General features: G+C 37.9%; 3 protein-coding genes across 3 annotated transcripts; 2 read left to right on the forward strand and 1 right to left on the reverse strand.

Moving 5' to 3' along the window:
• Positions 1-507: 507 nt before the first annotated feature.
• Positions 508-936, reverse strand: LOC128861428 (larval cuticle protein 65Ab1-like). The gene has a single exon (XM_054099565.1). It carries the CDS (start codon positions 897-899, stop codon positions 591-593), a length of 309 nt encoding a protein of 102 aa, XP_053955540.1. The 5' UTR covers positions 900-936; the 3' UTR covers positions 508-590.
• A 3,145-nt stretch (positions 937-4,081) lies between these two features.
• LOC128861429 (larval cuticle protein 65Ab1-like) lies at positions 4,082-4,529 on the forward strand. The gene has a single exon (XM_054099566.1). The coding sequence runs from the start codon at positions 4,126-4,128 to the stop codon at positions 4,432-4,434; it is 309 nt and encodes a 102-aa protein (XP_053955541.1). The 5' UTR covers positions 4,082-4,125; the 3' UTR covers positions 4,435-4,529.
• Positions 4,530-10,872: 6,343 nt separating this feature from the next.
• On the forward strand, positions 10,873-11,313 carry LOC128861430 (larval cuticle protein 65Ab1-like). Its single transcript, XM_054099567.1, has one exon. It carries the CDS (start codon positions 10,921-10,923, stop codon positions 11,230-11,232), a length of 312 nt encoding a protein of 103 aa, XP_053955542.1. The 5' UTR covers positions 10,873-10,920; the 3' UTR covers positions 11,233-11,313.
• The last annotated feature ends 4,794 nt before the right edge of the window (positions 11,314-16,107 follow it).

Here is a 16,107-nt window from a genome sequence, read left to right on the forward strand (position 1 = left end):
CGTTTTCTGTTACCTTAAGGGGTTTTCCCCCTAAAAGTATTTGTTGAAGAGCAGGTGTTTTAAGTTTCTGCTGAACAGTATCAGTTCCGTTTTTGCCGGATTTACTTCTAGTCCTCGACTTTTGCACCATAGTGATAGTCTGTTGAGAGCTCTTTGCTATTATAGTCTGCTGAGAGATTGCTATTACAATATCATCGGCATATGAAATTATCCTACCTCCCATTTTTTCCAGTTCCTGAAGGAGATCGTTGACGGTCAGGTTCCACAGAAGTGGAGAAATTACCCCACCCTGAGGTGTACGTATACACTAAACGATTACCACATATGTGAAGGGTTAGCCCATCTGTGCAATTTGTTACCTAAAAACTATTTTTTTGCATAAAGTAGTTCACATTCAAACAATACCGAGTAAGCACTAAATGTATGTCGGTTTGTATACTGAGTATGAAACTTCCATTACACCGAACTTCAATGTAATATCTTTGTTTTAAGAAAATCACACACTTTACTAATTTTTCTCTGTATCAGTAACTAATACATTTAATTTTATTCCAATTTAAACTTAAAGAATTTTCGTTATTTCAAACAACTTATGCAACGGGCAAGTGAGCGCCTTGAGGTTGGAAACCGTTCTCGTCAGCAACATAGTTGACGGTGAATTTCTCGCCAGTCTTCTCATCCACCCACGAGAAGCTTCCTCGCACAACGATAGCTTCGTGATCAGTGCCAACATCCTTCAGTTGTCCAGCTTCCTCCTTCTTGGTACCATCGCTGGTCTCCAAATTGTATACGTAGCTTTCGGGTCCAACATCAGAGTCCAATTTGACGATTTCAGCATCGGGATTGGGGCGAGCGAAGGCAACGGCCAAAAGGCAGGCGAAGATGATGGCGGCTTTCATTTTGCTATGTGAGGGTTGTTATTCTGTTGGCGTCAGAAACTTTATAGATGTCATTGCAGATGTTGCACGCGCTTTTATATCTGATCTAGAAATATGCAATGTGGTTTTCTTTTTGACTTTTTTCAAATCATGACTTAATAGTTTCCGAGCAAACCAGGCATTCGTCTTTAAAAATTTGAACTACCAAAATCATACATGCATTTTATTGCTGCAAAAAAAAAAAATTAAAACCCAAATAGCTAAAATGAATCTAATTATTTATGCATAATTTCTAGTTTAGAGCTAAGTGTATACATAAGTATGTTTATTATGCAAGCGGCGGCTATTTTGCATTAAAGTCACAGCTACATTTCTTTGATATTTGCAATCTTTTTCAATATCATTTTAGTTGCGATTTTGCTTCTTGATTATAAATAGAGGATATGAAATGCAAGTCTAAATCAACATAAGATTTTGGGTTTTGCATGACTTCAGAGTTTCTTAAATTGCTTTTGCTTTCGTTCTTCTATGCACATAAACACATATAGCACATTAATATATGTGATCACCTGAAATTCAGACAACGTTCAGTTGCTAATTAGAAGACAAGTTCTAGCTCATCACAAATTATCTATGTATGACATGTATGTAAATTTTGCTGACCAGCTTAAGTGCCATCAAGTTTTTGACATTTGATTAACTAATACTTATAAAATTTTTCTATTCTTCTGTGCTGACTTTCGCCGATGCTGTTGAATAATTTATTAGTTATAAAATAAAATTAAAAATACTTTAATTGGCGTACACACAAGCGTAAAAAGTTATTTAGTTGCTTTAACCGCAACTGGTTAAATTTCAGTCGATTCTCTTATGTTTGGGATTTGTGAGTTTTGATCCCGGAATACCGGGACATACAAAACTATCATCATTAGAACGACAGTCTTGTGCAGACCATTGGCTCTCCACCTCGATGGATCCTCTATTACGCCTTTCAGTTTGTGATTCTCATTTTTCGCAGGTCGGCTGTGACCTCATCAACCCACCATTTATTTGGTCTATTTCGACCCCTCCGCCCACTTGGCTGTCTATTGAACCCTAAATTGGCAGCTATCCATTTTGGCATTCTGTACATCTTTCTCAGCCCTCTGATTTGTTGACTTTTTATAAAACGTATTGCGTTTCCTTTATGTATCAATGTGTCAACCTCGTGAGTGCATCTTATCCGATATGTCCCGTATTCCATTTCACTTCCTTAAGCCTGCGATCATTGCCTTGAAATTTTTTCCTTATCTTAGCGATCACCATATAATGGTCAGAGTCGCAGTTTGCGCCTCTAAACGATATGTCATCAGAGGTTGCGTGTCTTTTATCAATAACTGCATGATCTAACTGGTTCGCGCAGAGCCTTCCGCAGACGAGTGCCTTACACTCGCTAATACCGGTGCAAATCTTCTTTGCATTTAAATCTCCGAGTAAAATTTTTATGTTATATTTGACTTTATATCTTCGTTTTGCATAGAAAGTGTCTTTTGCAATATCGTTTGAAGCATGGGTAGGCGCTAACGCAGCTACAATTGTTATGTTTTAAAATTTTGCTTTGAGCCTGATGGGGCAGAGTCTTTTACTAATTGGCTCGAATGCCATTATACATTCTCTAAGTTTTCTAAAAATCGAAAGTTTGTGGTTCATATGATTTAAAATATAATATATAGAATAGCAAAACATAAGAGTTGAGTCTTCTTAATGCGAACTGCTGTCTGCTGATGAAAATAAGATTTGGTAAGTAAAAGTTGTGAAATTGTAGAACGTTGTTGTATCGAATTGGTACTCCTTCACATTACAATTTTTTTTGTATATCGGGAGAGGAAAACTCGTTAATTTGTAAACTGGTCGCAAATTTATTTTAAAAAATTTTCTAATTAAAAGCTTTTCTTATCATTAAATATAAAAAAATTAAATGCTAAAAGAGCGGGATTCCGGGATTGCGGGACTCCGGGCTGCGGCATCTCCGGTATATAAATATGCATATATGTATGTTTTAACACCTACTTCAGATTTCATAATTTAATACTTATTTCAAGACGACCGGTTTATTCTTGTATTTGAATTTCACAGATTTTTATGTTTAAATATTTATACATGGAATTATTTTTAAGCCGGTTAAACAACTAAATATGAAACAATAGCGCAGACTCACTTTCTTCATTTTTTGAAGATTTTAGTTTAATGCAAAATATTTCATATGAACTAGTATTGCTGCAGTATTTTTTAGATTCACTTTGAAAAAGCTTAACTACTACTTTTTGGCCTAAAATCTAAAAATTTAGAGGTTTTCTAGAATGTATACCTACATATGTATATACATACATACATGCACATGCATGCTCAAATACACATACATTTTATCTAGCCTTTTTTATTTCTTCTTCTTTTTCACTGCTGCTCGTTCAGCAACCTATAGTAAAAACGTGCCAGTTTCTTTTTTCTCGCTAGCTGGCGCTAATTAGGAACACCAAGGGGATTCAAGATGTTTCTCTAGGAGTACTTTCAGGAATGGGAGCTTCTGCGGCATGCATGGGAGCGGGCATGATGAGTTACTTATCAAGAGTTAATTTTGTTTGTTGAGAGAGGACTTTACTGCAAAATTGCTTACTAAGTCTAAAATAGCAGTTTTTGGCAAGAGTTATTCTTCCTGGACTTTACAGCTGACAGTGTTGGCTTTGTAAATTTCTAAGTACTCTATTGCTTTAAAATTAGAGCCATCAATATTGATAACCAAAGAATTAAGTAAATTATAAAAATATATAATTAATATGTAAATTTACTATAGGACAAATTTTAATATACTCAGCTCCCCCCAAAAAGATGTCATGGTGCTATATACATATGTATGACCAACAAATACCGCGATTAGAAGCCTTACCTGACGGCTTTGGGAAATAAGTATTGTACCTGGAATTTTGAACTTTAGTTTTAGGTATTCATTGGATAATTTTTGTTTTGAATCTTATTTTATTTTTGTATCTTTGTATTCTTTAGTATTTAGGTAGTTATGGCTGACGAAATATTTGCATGTGATAAATGCAACAAGTGGCCATTAAAGAAGAATGTGATAAAAATACATAAAAAATAAATTTGCATGAGTATTGTCTTATTATCTAGATCGGATATAAAAGCGCGTGCAACATCTGCATTGACACCCATTAAGTTTCTGACGCCAACAGATTAACAACCCTCACATAGCAAAATGAAAGCCGCCATCATCTTCGCCTGCCTTTTGGCCGTTGCCTTCGCTCGCCCCAACCCCGATGCTGAAATCGTGAAATTGGACTCTGATGTTGGACCTGAAAGCTACGTATTCAATTTGGAGACCAGCGATGGTACCAAGAAGGAGGAAGCTGGACAACTGAAGGATGTAGGCACTGATCACGAAGCTATCGTTGTCCGAGGAAGCTTCTCGTGGGTGGATGAGAAGACTGGCGAGAAATTCACCGTCAACTATGTTGCTGACGAGAACGGTTTCCAACCTCAAGGCGCTCACTTGCCCGTTGCATAAGTTGTTTGAAATAACGAAAATTCTTTAAGTTTAAATTGGAATAAAATTAAATGTATTAGTTTTTGATACAGAGAAAAATTAGTAAAGTGTGTGATTTTCTTAAAACAAAGATATTAAATTGAACTTCGGTGTAATAGAAGTTTCATACTCAGTATACAAACCGACATACATTTAGTGCTTACTCGGTATTGTTTGAATGTGAACTACTTTATGAAAAAAAAAGTTTTTAGATAACAAATTGCACAGATGGGCTAACCCTTCACATATGTGGCAATCGTTTAGTGTATACGTACACCTCAGGGTGGGGTAATTTCTCCACTTCTATGGAACCTGACCGTCAATAATCTCCTTCAGGAACTGGAAAAAATGGGAGGTAGGATAATTTCATATGCGGATGATATTGTAATAGCAATCTCTGGTACACACCTTCCAACAGTGGGTAATCTTCAACAAAGAGCTCTCAACAGACTATCACTATGGTGCAAAAGTCGAGGACTAGAAGTAAATCCGGCAAAAACGGAACTGATACTGTTCAGCAGAAAACTTAAAACACCTGCTCTTCAAATACTTTTAGGGGAAACCCCCTTAAGGTAACAGAAAACACTAAATAGCTAGGACTTGTACTGGATAGGAACCTAAATTGGGGGCTCACAGTCGCAGATGGAGTACGCAAAGCTACGACGGCGCTATACTTCGGCGGAAGGCTCATTGGGGAAAAATGGAGTTTGAAACCCAGAATGATAAACTGGTTGTACACAGCAGTAATTAGACCAATTCCCTACTAAGGTATTGCAATATGGTGGAATGCCCTGAAGGGCGTGGACATTAAGAGAGTTGATAGGGTTCAAAGACTTATAACCGATGCAATGTCAACAACACCATCAAAAGCACTATATTTGATATTAAACTTCCTTCCGGTACACCTCCGGCAAAGAACATAGCGCGTAGTGCAGTAATAAGGCTGAGCACTTTAAGTAAATGGTCAAACACAGACTATGGTCACGGGAAAACCCTGGATGGCACGGTGGGGCTTCCCGAACAGGTGGACTATACAGTCCCGCCTATACTTGACACCACAACGTTCGTGACCCTCCTACCCTCGACGGAAGAGTGGGAACGAGACGTGGTAAGACAGGGCGAGTCCATCCATGTATACACAGATGGCTCAAAGCTCCTCGACAGGGTGGGCGTAGGTGTACACATATATTCCGTGTGTCTTTCAGAATGAACTGATGGCAATAATAAACCGTGACACTGGTACGGTGTGAAGCGATACCAGAAAATGATATCTACATTTTCACTTTTTCGCCAGGCGGCTATAAAATCCCTCACAAAACAGTCGACAACCTTCAAGGTAGCCATGAAATGCCGGGAATCTCTTAACGAGATGGCTGAGTCATTTCAGCTAATGATAACATGGGGTCCTGGCCATTGTTACATTGAGGGGAACTGCAGAGCCGGTGAACTAGCGAAAATCAGTACCAAATTGACTGATGAGTACATAGCCAATGATATAGGTATACCCTTGCAAACATGTAGACTACGTACCCGCGAGGAAATTGCAAGAATAGCGAATGAAGCGACTTGCAAAATCGCCCGACAGATGTGGCCGACTGTCAATGCTAAACGTACGGAACTTTTACTAAGAAGAGATAAGCACAGTCTTAACACACTGATTTAAATTATTACGGGCACTGCCTAATCGGAAGGCACGCTCAGAGAATCGGTGTGCAATCACATGACTTCTGCAGAAGTTGTCTAGACGAGGAAGAGGAAGGGACGATCCCACACCTTCTGTGGCACTGTTCTGTTCTATCCAGACGTAGACTCGCCATTTTGGGCGGTCATTTCTTTAATGAATTAGAAGATCTTGGCTGTGTCAAAATTAAGGATCTAACGAAATTTTTGAAAAGTACACGTTGGTTTCAGGAGAGATAAGGGCTAGTTCCTAACCTAGTTCTAACCTACCCTAGTGGATACGTATATGTACTTATTTGGATAGAGTGAGAGAGTTAAAGTCTTTCTAACTAACAATTTACAACAAAATCCATCTTTTTCTCACAATAGCAAGATTCCGCCAACTGAATATGGTAATGGAAGCCAAGAAATAATATCTGACACACGCCTTTTTAAAGCTTACATCTGATTCGTTTTTAAGGGGTCCAAAAGTATTGCTAGGATAATTTCTTTGAAACATATTAACCCTCAACACCTTGACATATCATATGAGAAGTGGCTTAAAATGTACATAACCACAAATATTATTGTTATTAAAATATTATCTTTTTATTTCAGTTTAAGTACGGTACAAAGGTTTTGCATTTCATTTAAAAAATATTTTAGAAACTTCAATATCTTATTTGATCTCTTATTGTTTGGCCGCTTCAGGGATCTGCAAGGAAAATTTTGTAAATGAGCTAGAATAACTAATCATTTAAATATTTACACTTTGTTTGGGAGTGTGAACGGTTTTGAACGTTATTGTGACCAAAAAATATGATCCAAAGCATTGTGGAACATCAAAACTATTGTGAATTAAAAATAAGTTACGATCCGTTTACATTCGTTGGGCCGATTGCGATTCAGCTTATACGATTTGCGAATGATGTAATTTTCTTTGCTATGGTTGTGATTTCTCTTTCTCTTTTTTGAGATAGTATGGATGCAATGTTAGTTTGCACTAACACGTTCGAAAATACATTAATTGTTTTGACATTTCGGAGCAGTTTGAGAAATGTTTACAACAATTATTTTTTTTTTAAATAAATAATTATTTTTTATTGTCAGGACAACTAATATCCATTCAAAACCATCCGACTGTCATACTACAATTTCAATCAAATTAAGTGCCCCGGTAATAAGGATTAACGCTGCCGTCTGCCAATGCTATTAGGTATCAAACGTCCGTCTAAATTCAGACCAGCTAATTTTAACAAGTATCTCCTGACGTTTTTATCAGTTTTCTAGCATTACGCAAAGGCTAACAAAGTTATAACAGCTGGCTGCCAGGTACACCGAATGAGATAAAGTCTCCCATTCAAGCTATTAGCGGATATGACATGTCGTTTAAAGATGTACGTATGAGGGCTGGCATCATACTGAATATATACAACCCCCTTTCCAACCACTGCTTAACCGCTTATAATAGATTGATTGATTGATTCGATCTGGTCAGACTTACATGGGCCAAGGAGAGTTCAGAACGGAATTGGGTAAACGTATGGTAACATGCACGGAGGAGTCTTTATTTTGGGTGAATAGTTGCATACGTACTGCTGATAATCGAACTGTTAAGCATCCAGTTAAGGTTCATTATTTGGGCGTTTATTTGTTGTTACCGCCAATTTGTATGCAGTTTTGAAGAATAAAATTTACCAAAACGCATTAGTACGAGTACCGTCGGTTGCCAAGATGTTTCAATAAGTTAAGCTTGGATTTTACAAAAATACAACGATTCAGGTAAAATGCTGGCTTGCATTTTGGAACTTCTCGGGCTGGTGGACTATACACTTCTGCCTATACTTGCCATTACAATGCTCACGACAATTCTACCCTCAAGAGAAGAGTGGGAACGAGATGAAGTAAGACACGACAAGTTCATCCATGTACACAGATGGCTGAAGGCTTGAGGGTAGAGTAGGCGAACATCTAGGGATCTCTCGACTACCGTAGTGTCCTTAAGGCTGAACTGAAAGCAATATGGCAATAATGAAAGCCATGACACTGGTGCAGTATGATGCATTACCTAGAGATGATATCTAAATTTTCACTTTTTCGCAGGCGACTATAAAATCTTTCACAAACTACTAGAAAACCTCCAAGGTAGCTATGACATGCCGCACATCTTTTAACGAGATGGCTGAGTCATTTCACCTAATGATAACATGAGTTCCCGGCCATTGTGACATTGAGGGGAACTGCAGAGCCGATGAACTAGCGAAAATCGGTACCAAATTGATCTATGAGTACATAGGCAATGACATAGGCATTTAATTACAAACATGTAAGCTACTTATCCTTGAGTAAATTGTAAGAGCAGCCAATGAAAGAGGCGTAATGAAATGCTAGGCAAACAGAATCTCTGCTAAGCCAAAATAAACACAGTCATAGCATACCGATCTCAAATGAATTCCTTAGAAGTTGTCTAGATGAAGAAGAAGAAGGGGCGATCTCGAGGTTGTAAAATACTTCGTTTATTTAGGAACCAGAATTAACCCCTATTACAATGTCAGCCTTGAAATCCAACGTAGAATCTCTCTTTACAAAAAGTGCTACATTGGGCTAAGTAGGCAAATGAGTAGTAAAGTCCTCTCTCGACGAACAAAACTAACATTCTCTACTATAGGGTTCTCATCATGCCCGTCCTAACGTATGGCGCAGAAGCTTGGACGATGACAATATCCGACGAAGCGACACTTGGAGGGTTTGAGAAAGATTCTGCGCAAGGTTTTTGGTACTTTGCACGTTGGCAATGGTGAATATCGCAGGCGATGATACGATGAGCTGCATGAGCTTTACGACAATATAGACATAGCGCACCGAATAAAGATCCAGCGGCTACGTTGGCTGGGTCATATCGTCTGATGGATACAAACGCTCCGGCTCTAAAAGTATTCGCTGCGGTACCAGCTAGTGGTAGCAGAGGAAGAGGAAGGTCTCATCTGCGTTGGGAAGATCGGGTGGAGAAGGACTTGGCTTCACTTGGTGTGTCCAACTGGCGCCGGTTAGAAAGAGAGAGAAACGACTGGCGCGCTTTGTTAAACTCGGCCAAAATCGGGTAAGCGGTTATTACGCCGATTAAGAAGAATTAGGAAAATCTCAGTTCTGCGGAAATCAGGGATATCCTTAACATTTTTAAAAACATAGCCCTTAAAAGGCTCGGCTTCAACTATCTTGCCTCGGCACAAATTCACTAATTTACATTTGAGCTACTCTATGTTTAAAATATCTTTTAATAGCCAAATTTTTACCAAATTTTTTATGTGCGCTTTGCCTAACGACTTAGTGTCTGAATTTCTGAACAAATAATCAAATAACTTTGTCTGTCTGCACCGGTTAGTGCAATTAGAAACTGTAAATCTGGAAAATTACCAGCAAATTTATCATAATGCTTCCGATCGATTAAAGACCATTGTCAATAAATACTTCTTCTGAGAGCTTGTCGTCGACGTCATTACATTCGATTTCACAGTTCCCACATACTCATAACCATACAGCTCTGTTCTTTGCTGCTAGACTGAAGTGTATCATAGTACGCTTTAGAAACCTTGGACGTACATACCCAATAGGAGAGGCCCTTGATCGCGTGCAGGTACTGTCCTTCAAACTTTAATCGAGTTTTCCTTAGGGAGGGCTAAGAGTTTCCTAAATTTCTTTTGATTTTAGCCAGCTAATCTATTTTAGTCTTAGCTCTTCATTCTTAAGATTTTCCTTAACGGTGTGTTGTCCAAGGGACAAGGACGGGCTCGGGTTCTATTGGTAAAGGGGCCGCAGCCGCTTTTGCCAATATGTTCACTACTTCCTTCTCAATTATACGCCTGTGTCTTGGGACTGGATGCATACACATCCTCTTGGAAGATGCTTAGATGAAAGTTTATGCCAGCAGACATCGATATTTCCAGCGCCTTAGCGTGAAATGCGTCGGTTCATTTGCCCATTGCGATCTATATATCTTATGAAAAATTATGAAAAATTCAAAACGGATATACTTGTACTTATGTATACCACGAAAGTTCTTATATATACAAAAATAGTGAAAATTAATATTTATGCAAAAATTAAAATCCAATTGCAGTTGGATTTTAAGATTATTTCCTGTGGGCTGAAAGCACCACAGCTGCTTGATTGCATCAGCTTTTTTTACAGCATAAGTAATATACATTCACATATTTGCCAGTGCTTGCAAAGAGCCCCTAGCTTAAAGAAGAATAAATTTTCCTATCATTCTGAAAGTTCACGTGCGGCATCTGTAAATTTTTTATGCCGGAAAGTAAATAATGCATTAAGTTAATGCCTTATCCGGCTAATACGCAAATTCAGCTTAGTAGTTTTTAAAGTTAATGAATCTAATAAAATACTTCAATATAAAACCGGTATATTATGACAATTTTTCTACATATATTTTCGACGTTGATACCTACTGATTTAATTTGTGAATATTTATGTGCAAATTCTATGATGGCTACGATCTTCAGTGACAAGCGAAAATCCGCGCAGTCGTTATCAATAAACCAGAAATATGTAGCTATGTATGTACATAAAACTATGCAAATCCATCAGGAAATAGTATTAGTTGTGATAGTAGTACCTAATTCAAGCTTTTTTGCTTTTATTTCTGACAGCGTAAACCAGATTAAACTGAGTCTATAGAAATACAAGCATGCATCGGAAATGATATAAAATAACACAGAGCAAAAGCAAAATTAACCACAAATTTGACAACCTCTCTTGAAGCAACATATCTAATCACCAAACAAACTAATCAACATGAAAACCGCCATCATCTTCGCTTGCCTTTTGGCCGTTGCCTTCGCTCGTCCCGATGCTGAAATCGTCCGATTGGACTCTGATGTTGGACCTGAAAGCTACGTATACAATTTGGAGACCAGCGATGGTACCAAGAAGGAGGAAGCTGGACAATTGAAAAATATTGGCTCTGAAAACGAAGCTATCGTTGTCCACGGTAGCTACTCGTGGGTGGATGAGAAGACTGGCGAGAAATTCACCGTCAACTATGTTGCTGACGAGAACGGTTTCCAACCTCAAGGCGCTCACTTGCCCGTTGCTCCAGTCGCTTAAGTAAATTAATTTGAATTCAAGTTAAAGTTTGTTAATGTAATGTTTTATTAGAGAAAGCAAATTAATTGCAGTGTTTGAAGTGTGAAAACTTTTGTAATTCTATTTTTCAAATAAATTATTTAAATTTAAAACTATAAATAATTTAAAGGATAAGAGGTTTTACCTATTGTAGTTATATTTGCGGGGGAGTGTAACATTGGATACATTTACATCATAGCAAGTCTCTTTTTTTCTTCTTGATAGTCGCTGTATGCTGATTAATTTGTAGTAGCAGCGTTAATTCCTTAGTTTTGAGATGGCTTGGTTTCAACACTTGAGATTGGCTATTGTGAGCTCAATAATATTTGTTATGACTCTGGAAGGGTTGCTACTGAGCTTCATAAAATACCTTTTAAGAGACTATTCTTGGAGTTTCTAACATGTATTGGCAGTACGAGAAAGCTAGGACAGGTCGAATTTATGGGAAGTGACTGAAACGGAAAGGAACAATATTTTGTCCTTTCCAAAAAAAAAAATTCTGTCTGTGATTTTGATATAAAAGTTCGATTATATACATATGACATCGGAAATTTGTCGAAAAACCATGAAGACCAGGTATTTTTAGAGGAAAAGAAGAAAAAGGAGAAGCGGAAAAGGTATTAGAAGCTGCCAAAAGAGAAAAAGTTTGATTTGCATCTGCTTACAACATCCTTTCGAAACTGTTCTGGAGTTTTTAAGAAATCCGTGAAGGAAGGTGAACAAATTACTACAAACACCATAAGCTCAAAGAAATTTTCCAAATGCTAGTTTCGATTACAATGGGTAAAAAAAGCAACAAAGTCAGATTAATTGTGAATGTTGAAATTTATTTTCTCATATATAAGAGAACAATGGGTAATCCACTAAACGGAGACAAACTGAAGCTTGAATAAAATTTAAAATGGCCAGGAAATAATTTCGCACTAAAATCCATCGAAACTTTGTGCCATTTTTGTAAAACACCAAGTGATCAGACTTAGCCAATGGTTTGGGCTTCTTCTCATTTGCTGCACTGCAAACAGTGAAAGTGAAGATAAAAAAAGACAAAGGTACTGTGAAAATGTCGATGGGAACGCAAAAGAATCGGTATGCCTTTCATTGCGGATTTCGCTGTATCTTCAAGTCGGTTAAAAATATTATATTTCATGAGCACCAGTCAGCATATGGAGAGATTGAAGTATGATTGGGAACCGATTGGAATGGTTCGTAACCAATTCCAAACTGAATGATTTCTTATTTGAGATCGTTTCCCGTGAAGGCCGTCTATTGTCTTTAAATTATTTAATGACTCTGATAGAGTCCAAAATTTAAAAGTCCGTGTGTTTCGATACAGGACAAAATAGAGGAATTTTAATATGTGCACAAAAAGAGACCAAAGGCGTTTTCGGCCAAATGTATTATTAGAAAAATTATGAATTGGAAGTCCAGGACCTTAAACCAAATTGTATCTCTTTACAAATTATGATTTTAGGCAGCCCAGAGCTCTTCTAATGCATGAAACAGAAGCTTACGGAAAAAGTAACGATGCTAATTAATTTTATGAGAGCAATACTTGTTGCTCTGAATGTTGAATTAAATATTATATTGTATTTAAATATTGTACTGAGAACTGATTGCAATAAAAATTTGTTAGGAAGTCCGAAAAAGGACCGAAAAAGACTTTTGCATTTATATTTATATTTATTTATAGACTACTTCGCACAGGATGCTGTAGATATTTTTATACAACAAAGCGTGAGATTTGTGTATGTGTTAATATACTTGTGTGTGGGTATACTTTACAAAAAGTTCGAAATTAAAAGAAGAACTTAAAATAACTGACGCTACAAGAAAGTCTATTTTTGGCAAACCCACATGGCGTCAAGCAAAAACCTGATTGGTCGAATTAGTGAATGCGTGTTTAAAAATTAAAATAAAATGAAGCTAAACTGGAACTATATGAAGATTATATTATACGGACATGAGATAATAGTTTAAATTCAAGGCAGGAAGTGCTAGTTGACAAACTTGAAACACTTAAAGTAGTATAAAATAGCACAAGGCTTTGAACGAGTTATGCACTGAATCAGCATCGTGCATCGTAAAAGCACATAAGCAGAAAGCACAAGGAAAGCATCATCATGAAATCGATTATACTATTCCTTTGTTTGCTGGTTTTTGTTTTTGGGCAAACACACTTCGATGGGCAATCTGCTAACTTTGATTTGGGACCAGGATTTAGTGAGCATGGCCCTACGGATGATGGATACGCTGCCGCAGATTATCTCTTACTACCACCACTTGAAGAAGCTGGAGCGGGGCTTATTGATTGACTTGCTTAAAATACAATAAAGAAAATGCAAAAGAAAACTTTTAGAAATATTTTTTATTGAATTATAATAAGCATTTTATATGTAAAAGTTGGTTGTGAAACACCACAAAGCCCATGGCTTGTTTCCAATCAATTGTGGTGTTTCGTTTATTATCCGCCATAGTGTAGGTGTATGACAAATTTTTTCTCATAACAGGATAGAATAGAATAGGTATGCGTATAAAGGCATATGTATATATATTTTTTATTTTTATTTTATTTATTGAAGTAAAAATTAGTCAACAATAACAAATTGTCTTACATACTAATACAGATGTTTTAACAAATAACATATTAATAATCTTAATGCGTAAGAAAAAATATAACAAAACTTAATAAATTAAATTATTTATAGGCATGATTAAGTAGTTTTTTGAAAGAGTGTTTTAAGGAAGCAAAGCCAAGACTCTCGGTGGCCCTAGAACCCATTGTGATACCTGCATTTGATTTCCATCCCCTAACTAAGTTGCTTAAACTACTTAGCTCTTTTTAAGAAGGTAACTGGTTCCTCCAGTGAGACATTTTGCAAATTTTACAAGTATTCAAAGAATTAATCGCCAAGATATTTGACACGGCTTCTTTTAAGTGTCTCGCATTCACAGAGGAGGTGTTGTGCCGACTCAAGTTTTTCTTCATCTCTACAGCTCCTGCAGAAGTCATTGTGAGGTACACCCATTCTACTGGCTAGAATGCCAATAGTGCAGTTATAACACCTGTGCGGATGCTGGTTGATCTGTTGAATCGAAGCAGACATTTTGTCCTTGAAAGATTCAGTTTTGGCTAGAGTGCTTTGGAGACCCTACAGTTAGTAGTCAGAGACCACCTTCTATTGGTTTCCGTCATTATGCTAAAGTCAATCACAGTGTAGGTATAGCTCGTTTAGAGAAATGCTTATGTCGTCTACCACTCGCTGAAGGTCAAGCTCAGAGCCTATCCGTGCACACTCATCCGCAAGTGTGCCACTTATAGTAGGACTGATGCATGACCGTGCATGTTTTCTTTTAGCATGCCTGCTGCTTTAATCCTGGAACCAGATTTGGCCGCTACCCATTTAATAGCCCACCTGCTATTCCTACACAAACTAATCGTTGGGCTTGTATGAGATTCTTTAGGTAGAATTGTGTCTTCATCGCCTCCCACCACACAAAAGCTCCATGAACCGAGATGGGTCTGATGATCGATAGATTTGTAAATAATATTCGATGAGCGCTTTCATGACGGGTGCATTCCTTGCATATAGAGCTTCTATAAAACCAATATAGGAAAAATGTAAATTACTAAGCGCTCTATATTGGGTAGCAAGATAGATTCGCCCTAGAAAGCAGGCGCAATCCACAACACATTGAATAATATCACGCACGAAAGATAAAAACAAAATAGATCCCGGATACTGCAGATATTTCAAATTTTATAAGGAGGCATTTTGAATAGTACGAGGGTATGGGGCCATGGAAAAAAGAGAAGGAAACTTACAATTCGAGTAATGTGATCGACCTGGTAAGGTATCCACATGAAGAATGCATATTCCACTATAGAACGAGCAAATGATGTGTAGGGTTAAATTCTCCATTAGACACCTTTTTTAAAACCTTCGGTTCTAGCATCCTTGTTAAAAGGTTATATCCGTAAACCGATAGAAAATTAAATGTTAAGAAGGTACCTGGCAGCTCAAGTTGTTGGCTGCAATATAAATATGTTAAATTCACGTCCAAAGTTCAAAAAGCCAATCTGGCCAGACCGGGGTGCCTAATGGAGGTTTAAGAGTACAAGGATTTGTAAGTTCCTTACTGTTGCGCCTTTGAACTTAAATAATTAATATGACTAGTAAGAGTGACTCTCACTCCTGCTCTCAGAGAGTACTGCCCAACAAACCGGCATGCATGAGCAATGGAGCAACATTTCTCGTTCTCTACGTACCGCCGCCGAAGAAGAAATCGGATTCCGGCGAGCCCGAAAAAACAATTGGCACGACGAGGAATGTCATGCTGCAGCAGAAAGAAAGGATGCCACCTATAGAGCCACGCTGCGATCGGGCACAACGCGAGCCATGTGGGATCGCTACAGAGAGCTGAAAAAGGAAGAGAGACATATTATCCGAAAGAAGAAACGAGAGGCCGAAATACGTGAGTGCGAAGAGCTTGAGATTCTGGCCAACAGGAACAACGCCCGAAAATTCTACCAGAAAGTTCGGCGGCTTACAGAAGGTTTTAAGACCGGGCGTTTTCCTGTAAGAACAAAGACGGCGAATTGGTGACTGACGTACAAGCAATCTTAAATTATGGAGGGAACACTTCTCGAACCTATTAAACAGTGACAGCTGCGCATGTCACCGAGAAAGTGAAGATCCCGATACCCCAATCGTTGACGACGGAATTGTCGTTCCGCTACCCGATCATGACGAGGTGAGAATAGCGATAACGCGGCTAAAGAACAACAAAGCCGCGGGCGCCGACGGACTGCCGGCTGAGCTATTCAAACATGGCGGCGAGGAGCTGGTAAGGTGCATG

This window comes from Anastrepha ludens, chromosome 4 (assembly GCF_028408465.1).
Source record: "Anastrepha ludens isolate Willacy chromosome 4, idAnaLude1.1, whole genome shotgun sequence".
In the NCBI taxonomy this organism is placed as follows: domain Eukaryota; kingdom Metazoa; phylum Arthropoda; class Insecta; order Diptera; family Tephritidae; genus Anastrepha; species Anastrepha ludens.

Excerpts from the sequence above, each read along its gene's own strand:
- LOC128861428 (XM_054099565.1), bottom strand. The coding sequence starts at position 899 with ATGAAAGCCGCCATCATCTTCGCCTGCCTTTTGGCCGTTGCCTTCGCT.
- LOC128861429 (XM_054099566.1), top strand. The coding sequence starts at position 4,126 with ATGAAAGCCGCCATCATCTTCGCCTGCCTTTTGGCCGTTGCCTTCGCT.
- LOC128861430 (XM_054099567.1), top strand. The coding sequence starts at position 10,921 with ATGAAAACCGCCATCATCTTCGCTTGCCTTTTGGCCGTTGCCTTCGCT.